This window comes from Elephantulus edwardii, unplaced genomic scaffold, assembly GCF_000299155.1.
Source record: "Elephantulus edwardii isolate Elephantulus edwardi_28Jun2011 unplaced genomic scaffold, EleEdw1.0 scaffold00048, whole genome shotgun sequence".
Classification (NCBI taxonomy): Eukaryota; Metazoa; Chordata; class Mammalia; order Macroscelidea; family Macroscelididae; genus Elephantulus; species Elephantulus edwardii.
Window position 1 is genome coordinate 14243716 of NW_006399798.1, and position 11193 is coordinate 14254908.

Consider the following 11193-nt stretch of genomic DNA (forward strand, 5'->3'; position numbering starts at 1 on the left):
ATGGCCACACACACATTTCAGTACTGCCCCCACCCCCATAGGGGACCACCAGGCTGATGGCCGCACACACATTTCCGTAGGTGCACGTGCAATTGTGCGATGTTGCTCTTCTCCAGGGACATCAGGGGAACCCAGGGATGCATCGTCCCTCCTGCTCCACACTCTTTTCTTCTTGTCCGGAAGCTTTTTCCAGATCAAAATGGACGTGCCCACGGGGAGCGGGACCTGCCTGATGGACTCGGAGGAGGATGGCACAGTGGGCGAAGGAGGTGACCGGGACAAGGAAGTCATCTGTCCCTGGGAGAGCCAGGCCGCGGGGAAGGCAGGCTGATCTGTGGCCACCGGGGCCAGCAGACGTTCCAGTGGCAACCTGCTCCCTGGAGGCTGGAGGGAGCTCAGGCATGCAAGCCAGAGTGAATTAGGATCAGATCTGGGGGCCCAAGGACAGAACGGGGTGGGCGATGGGAGGGGTTCTCTGGCTGGGCCCTGGGGCCACCTTCTTCCCCTCCTCCTGACCGCCCCTCCCTCCTGCGTGCCAGAAGACCCTCCTTGCTGCCTTAACACCGATTAAAGGTTAACTTGTCAGAGCTTCTCTAATCAGCACACAGTGTGTTTGGGTTTTGCTGAGTCCTTTCTTTGGTTTTCTGGATCAAGAGACACAGGGTCACGACCAGTAGCTCCCTCTGTGCCTAGATGGCTATGACTTCATGCTGGTCTCACCTGGGTTCCCAGGGGGCTGATCCAACATGATCTCTCATGGGAAGAAGGGTTGGAGGGGAGGCTGGGACATGGCACACAGCTAGGAGGAGAGCGGAGTTAAGCCACCCTACTCCTCCTGGTGGTACCGCACTCCTCCTGGTGGTACCCCACTCCTCCTGGTGGTGTAGTACCTAATGTATCCGACTGCTGACCAGGTAGCAGTTCAAATCCCCAGCTGCTCCTTCAGGGAGAGATGGGCCCTCTCCTCCTGTGCAGGTGTCCAGACGCAGAAGCCCCATGAGAGGTTACTGCGGCAATTATTGCTGTAGTTGTGTGCCTTGAGTCGGAACTGACCCCAAGCTGACTCTCCAGCAGGCTTTCAGAGGCAGTGAATCGCATGGGAGTTGATTGTCCATCTTTATTCTAAGAATCAGCTGGTGGATTCAAACCAAGAGGCTTCTGGTTGGCAGCGCAGCTTCCTACCTCTAGGCCACACGTAGTGTTTAGATTTTTTAAGAGGGCTTCTGGGCAGAGGCACATCCACTGCTACAGGGGTGAGATGGTACCTCACTGTGGTTTTGATTTGCATCTCTCTTACTGCCAGTGATTTTGAGCATTTCTTCATGTGTCTACTGGTCATTCAAATGTCTCCCTTTGTGAAAAGTCTTTCCAAGTCTTTTGCCCATTTTGTAATTGGAATATCAGTCTTTTTCTTCTGGAGGGCCTGCAGTATTCTGTAAAATTTTGTTATGCGACCTTTGTCTGAGATGGTATTGCCAAATGTTTGTTCCCAGTCAGTAGGTTTTCTGTGTATTTGTTATACACAGGGATTTATCCTCTCCAGGTTGTGCATTTCTGACTGTATTATTGCATTTTTCAGCCTCTTTATGCCACAGGCTAGGCCTTCTAAACTTGGTCCCAGTTTGTCTCTTGTGAACTTTATGGTTTTGGGCTTTACACCCAGGTCTCTGATCCACCTTGAGTTGATGTGTGTGTCTGGTGTGAGATGAGAACCCTGTTTCAGCTTTCTGCTGGTAGCAGTCCAGTTTTGCCGGCATCATTTGTTGAAGAGCTTGCTATTTCCTCATTTGATAGGTTTTCTTTCCTTGTCGAGTGTCAGTTGATCATAGATAGATGGGTCTATTTCTGGGCTCTCTGTTCTGATCCATTAGTCTATGTGCCTGTCGTTGTACCAGAACCATGCTGTTTTGGTTACTAGCGCTGTGTTGTGAGTTTTGAGGTCAGGGAGTGCTATGCCTTCCACTTCATTTTTGTATTTCAGAAGTGCTTTGCTTATTTGAGGTCTCTTTCCTCTCCAAATAAATTTGACAATTGCCTTTTCGATCTCCTTGAAAAAGGAATTTAGAATCTGTATTGGGATTGCATTGCATTGAACATGGAGATTGTTTTTGGTAGGATCTGACACCTACCTGCTTTTATTCTCAGACTCTGGGGTCAGAAGAGGTGGTGTAGGCTGGAGGGCTGTGCTCCAAAGTGCACCTAACTCAGAAGTGGCACCTCTCTGGTGGTTTGCAGTCACCACCAGTTCCCAGGCCGAAAGGTGAGCCATCTCCTTCCATGGGATTTACAGCTGCAGAAACCCAATGCAGGTCAACTATGTTGTCGTTATGTGCTACTGAATCAACTCTAACTCATAGAGACCCTGTGCACAAAAGCTCTGAACCCCGCTCTATCCTGAGCCAAGCTCACTGCCTCTGCTACTTCTACCCTCATTACAACTGTTACTGTGTCAATTCATCTTATGAAGGGTCTTTCTCTCCTGTGCTGTTTCTCTACCCTTCCAATAATGATGTCCCTCTCAACATGCCCAAAGTATATGAGAGGGAGCTTCAAAATCTTTGCCTCCAAGTTTGATTTCACCCTCTCCAGGCCAGATCTGTTTGTTTTCTTGGCAGTCCATGGTGAGTAGTTCAACATTCTTCTCCAGCACCACAAATCAAAGGCATCAATTCTACTTCTGTCATGGTTGGCCGTTATCCAGTTCTCTGATGCACAGTGATTGTGGAGACCATAGCCTGGATTAGGTGCACCTTAGTCTCTAGACTGACATTGTTTCTCTTCAACACCCCGAGAAGGTCTCTGATAGTAGACTTCCCCAGAGCAGTTTCTCTTTGGATTTCCTGACTGATGGCGCCAAGCGTGTTGATTGTGGAAGTGGAACTGAATAAACAGAAATTGTTAACAATCTCTCTCTCTTCTCCTTCTACCATGGTGCTGTCAGTAGGCCTAGTGGTGAGAATCTTTGTTTTTGTAATGCTGAGCTTCAATCCATATTGCAGACTACACTCTCTTTGACCTCCTGCCGCAAATGCTTCAGGCTCTCCTCAGTTCCAGCAAGCGAGGGTCAGCTATGAATCATTTCCAGCTTGATAGCAGTGACTGGGGCCTTGGGAGCCTTTGACCACAGTCAGGAACGTGGGTATTTCCTGCCTGGACAGTGTGCACAAGAGCAAGTTCCCCCAGCTCCAGCCACGCAAAGGTGGTTGCCCCCTTGTTCCCTGGGATGGGACCTTCAAAGGTAGTGATGTCCAGAGAGGGGACAGTTGGCTCCCTTGTCTATCTGCTCACAAAGAAGGGGAGAGGATTCATGAGGTGACTGTGTCAGCCACTAAGAAGCCCGGGTGGTACAGTTGGGGATTCATGAGGTGACTGTGTCAGCCACTAAAAAGCCCGAGTGGTACCGTTGGAAGTTCAAGTCCACCAGTGGTTGTGCTAGAGGAGGACGTGGCACTGTTTTCAGAAAGATCACAGCCAGGAAGCTCTCTGGGCCACGCTGCAGGGTGGTCAGGAGTCATAGTCCACGCCATGATAGTGAACTTGGCCTGGATTGGTGATGCCTTTCTATTCAAGGAGACCCTGGGCGTCTGAGGAGCTGGAGGGGCACAGAGGTCTCAGAGCCCAGCCCTCTGCTGAGGATTGGCCGCCTCATCCCCACTCTTCACCAGAAGAGGGAGTCCGAGGCTCACGGATCCCCAGAGAGAAGCTCCTGGGCTTTCCCCTAGAGGACAAGAATTCTTAGACCTGCATGTTCTCAGTAGAAAGCTGGGGAGATGTCAAGCAGAGCCTGCTCACCGTGTGCTCTGTCCTCCTGTGCTGGACTCAGGCTCGAGCTGACTCAGGAGGGGACTACAGTATTTGCTGGACCTCTCTGCCCCTCACTGTCATGGTCTCTGGTTGTGGGTCCCTGAAGGGCGCCCCTGCCTGCTTAGTGTTGGGTATCAAGAAAGAAGGCTCTGTTCCAGAAGCTTTCTAGCTTAGACTGAGACTATGAACATTCTCACCCTTACGAGTTCCCTCTATTGCCCAGCTGTGATTACTGGGGATGGAAGGCCGTGAAACATCTCTCACCTTCCCCTTCTCTCCCAGTGAGCATCGGTGGGGAAGAGATGTGACACTGAAGACCTGGGGCTTTTGGAGCGCCAGCATGGAGTGTCCATACTGAAATAAGATACAGCATAATGCCACTGTTATAAAAGAGGGCTGATATAGGGGCTGGGGGGAGACTGAGAAAGAAGGGATAAATAATATATACTGCATTGAATCAGATGAGGGAAGGAACTCTTTAAAAGGGGTATGTTGTTGTTGTTGTTATGTGCTGTCGAGTCGCTTGTGACTCGTAGTGACCCTATGTACAACAGCCCTAAACTCTGCTCTGTCCTGTGCCAATCACACCGTCTCTGATACACTCATCCCGATTACCCCAGTCACTGAATCAATCCACCTCATCGAGGGCTTTCCCCTCTTGCACTGTCCCTCCACCCTCCCAAGCATGATGTCCCTCTCCAAGGACCGGTCTCTCCTTACAACATGTCCAAAGTATGTTAGACGGAGCCTCAGAATCCTTGCCTCCAAGGAGCTGCCCGGTTTAACCCTTTCCAGGATCAATCTGTTTGTTTTCTTGGCAGTCCATGGTATATTCAATACTCTTCTCCAGCACCACAGCTCAAAGGCATCAATTCTCCTTCTATCATCCTTAGTCATTAAAAGGGATATATGATTAGATATCATTGTTATGATAGGAGTCCAGAATGAAGGTAGCATAGTGGAATGGACCTGGGGGAAAGGGTTTGAATAACAATTAAAGAATTTTTTCTTTTACTTTTCAAAGAGAAAAGCAAATTGGGGGGGGGAGGGGGGAAGGGGTGTGCAGGGAGAAAAGTGTAACACTGAATGTGTGGAAATCCAAAGTCTCTGTAAACTTTCATTAAAATTAATTAAAAAAAAAAGAGTATCAGAAACTAGGCTGTTCAGTCTCTCAGCTGGTAAGAGGGACTTGACTATGGCTACAAGGCGGAGGGATTCTACGAAGAACAAGCTCATTCTCTTCCAGGGAGAAGGGAACAAGAGTACACACACTGTTGTTAGGTGCCACCGAGTCACCTGTGGCTCATGGTGACCCTGTGAATAGCGGGTAGAAACCTTCCCCTGTCCTGCTCTGTCCTCACGCTCTGCGCCAGGCTCTAGCCCATCACTGCCGTCACTTTCTCACTTCCTCTCACTGAAGGTCTTCTTGTTTTCTGACCCTCTGCCTTTCCCAGCAAGAAACTCCCCCTCCTGACAACACCCCAAACTATGTGAGATAAAGTTTCACCATCCTTTTCTCCCAGGAGTACAATGGCCATGTCTCCTTTAAGACAGACTTGTTCTTTTGGGGAGTCCGTCGGTGTTCAGTCCTCTCAGCCAACACCACAGTTCAAAGGCATCAGTTCTTCTTTGGTTTTTGGTAAATTCTGTCCCTGACTAGTGTAGCCAGGGGAAGAAGATCTCAGTCAAGCAAATTACATGTGTGGGTTTTTGTTTGTTTGTTTTTTGTTTTTTTTTTGGGAGGGGGAGTTGCCAGTGGGAGTTCTGTGACAAGAAGCTGTGTTGCAGTTCTAAAGGCACACGGTTCAAATCTATCAGCAGCTCTGTGGGTGGAACATAGACAATCTCCTCCTGTGTGATTTACTGCCTCCGAAAACCTGCTGGAGAGTCAGCTAGGGGTCAGCTTTGAGGGCAGACACACAACAGTAACAGTATGCCTAAGTGTTATACTTCATTTTACAGTTTATTATGCAAAATCACTTTATGGAATGGTTTGAAATATTGCGAGGGTGGCCAAGACATGAGCTAGAGACATGAAGTGAGCATATGCTTTTGGGAAAAAAAAAGGCATCAGTAAACAGGCTTGATGCAGGCTTGTCACAAACCTTCACTTTGTAGGAAAAGATCCAACCCCCAAACCAAAACATCACTGTCTTGTGAAGCACAATAACGCTAAGTGTATTGAAATGAGATTTGCCTGCACTCAAACCCCAGAGAGCATGTGGAATATCTTAGGCACTGTTGGTCTGAGGCTTGAGCACTGCACACATCAAGCAATGTGGAAGGAAGGAAGGGAGGGAGGGAGGGAGGGAGGGAGGGAGGGAGGGAGGGAGGGAGGAAGGAAGGAAGGAAGGAAGGAAGGAAGGAAGGAAGGAAGGAAGGAAGGAAAGAAAAAGAAAGGAAGGAAGGAAGGAAGGAAGGAAGGAAGGAAGGAAGGAGGAAGGAAGGATACATAGAGTCTGTGTGTTTTCGAGGTCTGTGTGTCCGTGAGTGCATGTGTATGTGCACAGAGGTGTGTGATGCATGTGTGTACACACCAGGCTGCCCGCTGTGTCTGTGTTGCACGAGTGTCTGTGTAGGGCTTGTGAGAGGCTGCGTGCCTGGTGCTGACTGCAGTGGGGAAAGCAGGCACCCCAATAGAGCAGTAGGAGTCCTTTCGTGGTGCAGACAGGTAAGCGCTGAACCACCACTGAGAGACTGGTGGTTCGACTCCAGTCAGCGGGCCCTCTGAAGACAAGCATGGCAATCTGCTTCTGAGAGGACACAGCCGGCCCCCTTGGAGTGGCTGTATTCTGCACACGCAGGCTTTCCACAAGCTGGAATTGATTTGAGGACAATGAAAACTAACAAAACACAACAGTATCCAAGAGACAACATTGGAGACCACGTTGAAGATAGAAAACCTTCACCAGGAGTCAACATCAGTGTAGACCACCTATGTCTTCCTGACCCTGTAATGTCTAGGGAGAGGTGAGTATTACCCATCAGACGAGGAAGCATAGACATGGCCATGGTCATGGTCCAGGCTGACCTCAGACAGCACCTCTACTAACAAATAAAAACTTTGTTCATTGTCCATATCCCAAGCATCTTTGCCACCCTTACTGCCCAGTCTACCAGCAGGCACCATGCTGCCTTGTTTTGAGGACCAGCTCTGGGGCGTTTGGGATGCCACTAACCGTAACTGAGAAGCTTACCTTTAAAGAGCTCTGGGAAGTCATCCGTTAGGACCGCTGTGAGCCAGAACCAGCAGGGGCTTCACGGTACACAGTACAGGTCTCCCCAGTGCTTCCATGTAATCCCTGTGAATAATGTGCTGTGGTGATAAGGACATCACGGGATAGGACAGCGGTCAGATCTGTCGTTCCTTCGGCCACTATGAGTTCTACTCATACCCTATGAACCTGGAGAGAGGATGAAAGACACACAAGTGTTGAGGACTCTCCTTCATAGGGTTGCTATGAGTTGCCTGCGACTTGACGGCACCTAACAACAACAACAACAGTGATGATGTAGCAGATCAAACGTTGGGATGCTAACTGAAAAAATACACGGTTCAAACCCACCAGCCGCTCCTCAGGAGAAAAATAAGGCCATCTCTTCCTGTCTAGGTTTACAGCATTGGGACCTGACAGAAGGGCATCAGGAGTCAGAACCAACTCGGTGGCTATGAGTTTGGTTTTGGGGACACTGTTGTGAAGGAGCCTTGGTGGCACAATGGCTAAGTGCTTGGCTGCTGACCAAAAGGATGGCTGTTCTAACCTACTGACTTTCTGAAGATGTAGCCACAGCCTGCTTCTGGAAAGAGCACAGCCTTGGGAACGCTAGGGGCCAGCTCTCCCTTGCCCTGGAGAATCTCTGAGAGCGAACATTTGACTGGGCTACAATAGCTCTGGTCTTAGTGCTGGGTGGGGCACAGGAGGCTGGGGACCAGCAGTCTTCTCATATTGTTGTTGTTGTTAAGTGCCGTCGAGTCGCAGGCGACTCATAGCGACCCTATGAAAGAGAGTCCTCAACTCTTGTGTGTCTTTCATCCTCTCTCCAGGTTCATAGGGTTTCCGGAGGCAAGCTATTATGGAAGTGGATGCCGCTCCTGCTTCCAAGCTTGTGTCAACTGGGGAGCTCCACCCAACACTGTCTGCATTGGGTAACAAACCATTAACACATTTGACACATCAGTGTCACAGTGTTCAGCCTCACAGCAACCACAAGTGACCGCTGTATGGCAAGTGGACACACCAGGGCTATAGAACCTAAAAGAATTCTTCTCATGTAGCGGATCAATTCTGTGGCTTATAAGCATTAGAATGCCCCAGTCTGGTTCGTCTGGTGCCAAGTTGAATGGTTTTTATTTCCTCTATCAAAAGCTCTGTGGTTGGGAGAAAGATAAAGCAGTCTGCTCCTGTTACGATTTACAGCTTCAGAAACATGGCCGGAGGTCCACCATGAGTCAGAATTGACCTGATGACAGAGGGTTTTGTTGTTCTAGTCTTTTAAATCTGGATGTATCCATGGTCTTTTCAGTCGCTTTTTTATGTATTGAGCACTGGAAAATTAATTAGGACGATGGAAGAAAAAGTTATTACTTTGAATTATGGTGTTGCAAAAGGTACTGAATATCCCATGGACGGCCAAAAGAACAAACAGATATGACCTGGAGAAAGTGCAGCCAGCGTGCTCCTTGGCAGTAAAGATGATAAAGCTTTGCCTTACGTACTTTGAGCATGTTGCTAGGAGAGGCTATTCCTTGGAGAATGACATCATGCTTGGAAAGAGGGAAGGTCAAAAGATCATGACTTAAATCAGGTGTATCTTAGTCTTTACGCTAACATCATTGCTCCTTAGCACTTTGGAGAGGTCCTTGGCAACAGACTTTACCAATGCAATGCATCTTTTGATTCCTTGACTGCTAGCATCAAGGGTGTTGGCTGTGGATTCAAATAAGATGAAATCATTGACAACTTCAATCTTTTCTCCATCTATCATGATGCTTTCTGATGGTCAAGTGGTAAGGATTTTTGTTTTCTTAGAGTTGAGATATAATTCTTATTGAAGGCTCATCATACAGACTCATCTTAGGTATAGAGAAAGGATACTATCCTGATGCACACTTTTTTCCAAGGCTGTGCATCTGAGAGTCATACAATGACTGTGTAAGACAGAAACCTGTCAGAGAAGGAAAATTCTTACACCAATATCATGATATCTAATTTATAAGCCAAAACCAAACCCACTGCCATGGACTCCACTCCGATTCACGACAACCAACCATCCTCAGCTTTAGAGGCTGTAAATCTTGATAAGAAGAGACTTCCTTTCTTTGGAGCAACTGGTGGACTTGAACCATCAACCTTCCTCTTGGCAACATATAGCCAATTGTATCGCCAGGTTTCCTATGATTGCTGCTGTTGTTATGTACCATCTAGTTGGAACCTAGAGCTGGCCTTCCAATGATTTTTCAGAAGTAGTAAATCACGCAGGATGACGATGCTAACCTTTCTCCTTCAGAGCATCTGGTGGATTCGAATCAAACACCTTTGGGCTGGCAGCGCAACTCGTTACCACTAAGCTACCAGTGCTCCCTTTGATTATTATAGCTAATTTCACTTTCATCTTTATTATTTTATCTGTTCTGAAGTTTCTGGATAATGCTATTGGGACAGTAGTTGGGAAAGGAGAGAAATTCTTATTATTAGGGTTTTTTTTTAATGCCAGTGCCTTCAATGCAGCTTCCACTTCCTCCTTCATTGCCATTGGCTCCTGTTCATATGGTACTTCCTGACATTTTTCAGTGTCAATCAGTTCTTTCTAACAGAGTGATTCTGTACCGTCCATCTTCTTTTGATGCTTTCTGGGTCATTCAATACGTTGCTCATAGCATCTTTCAATATTGCGACTTGAGGCTTAAATTTGTTTTTCAGTTCTCTCAGCTTGTGAGATGCAGAGTGATTCCTTCCCTTTTTATTTTCCAATTCCAGCTCTCTGCACATTCCATTATAATAATTTGCTTTGTCGTCTTGAGCTGCCCTTTGAAATCTTCTGTTTGGATCTTTTACTTTGGCATGTTTTCCTTTTGTTTTGGCTTCTCAACACTCAGTGCAATTTTTAGAGTCTGCATTGAAGGCACTGGCAAAAATTAAAAGCCCCAGGAATTGATGGGATACCAACTGACTTGTTTCCATTAATAGATGCAGCCTTGGATGCACTCACCAGTCTATGCCAAGAAATTTGGAGGATGGTTGTCTACCCAATGCAATGGAAGAGGCCTATATTTTTCCCGTTCCCAAGATTGTGATCCAACTGAATGCAGAAACTATCCAACAATATCATTACTATCACAGGCAAGCAAAATACTGCTGAAGATCAGGAAAAAAAATACAACAAACCACAAACCCCCCAAATATCTGGAGCAGTACGTAGTTAAGGATCTGTCAGAAGTTCAAGCAGGACTTAGAAGAGGCCATGGCATCAGGGATATCACTGCTGATGTCAGATGGATCCTGGCTGAAAGTAAAGAATATCATAAAAATGTCTATTTGTGCTTTATGACCATGCAAAGGCATTTGATTGTGTGGATCATAAGAAGTTGTGGCTGACATTGAGAAGAATTGGAATCCCAGAGCACTCAATTGTGCTCATGCAGAACCTATACCTGGACTAGGAGGCTGTAGTGTGAACAGAGCAGGGGAACACTGCATGGTTTAAAATTAAGAAGGGAGTGTGTCAGGGTTGTATTCTCTCTCCACACCTATTTAATCTTTATGCTGAGAAATTTATTCAAGAAGCTGGACTCTATGAAGAGGAATATGGCATCAGGATTGGAGGGAGACCCATTAATAACCTACATTATGCAGACGACACAACCTCGCTTGCTGAAAGTAAGGATTACTTGAAGCACTTGTTGCAGAAGATCAAGGAATGCAGCCTTCTGTATGGATTGCATCTCAATGTCAGGAAAACAAAGAAGATTCTTACCACTGGACTGCTAGGCAAGATCCTGATGGATGGAGAAGGGATTGAAACTGTCAACAACTTCATCTTGCTTTGATCCACAACTAACACCCTTGGTACCAGCAGTCAGGAAATAAGGAGATGCATTGCACTGGGAAAATCTGCAGTTAGGGACCTCTCCAAATTATTGAGGAGTACTGATGTCAGTTAGAGGGCTAAGGTACGTTAGGCAGGCCATAGTCTTTCCTATCACTTGCTGTGCATCTGAGAGCTGGACAATGAACAAAGATGACAGAAGAATTGATGCCTTTGAGCTGCAGTTTCAGTCTAGCCCATGGGGGATTTTCCTCTTTTTCACAGCCGCCCTACTTTTCCAAGCATGATGTCTTTCTCCAAGGAGAAGGTCCTCCTGACAACATGTTATAAGAATGTGAGGCA

At 47.2% G+C, this 11193-nt stretch overlaps 1 protein-coding gene across 1 annotated transcript in view; it reads left to right on the forward strand.

The window, feature by feature from the left end:
• RGS9 (regulator of G-protein signaling 9) overlaps positions 1–331 on the forward strand; it is an 83370-nt gene extending 83039 nt beyond the window's left edge. The window contains exon 19 of the mRNA XM_006886261.1: positions 184–331. Within this exon, the coding sequence (XP_006886323.1) occupies positions 184–331 (148 nt within the window). The remainder of the gene's footprint in view (positions 1–183) is intronic.
• Positions 332–11193: the final 10862 nt, after the last annotated feature.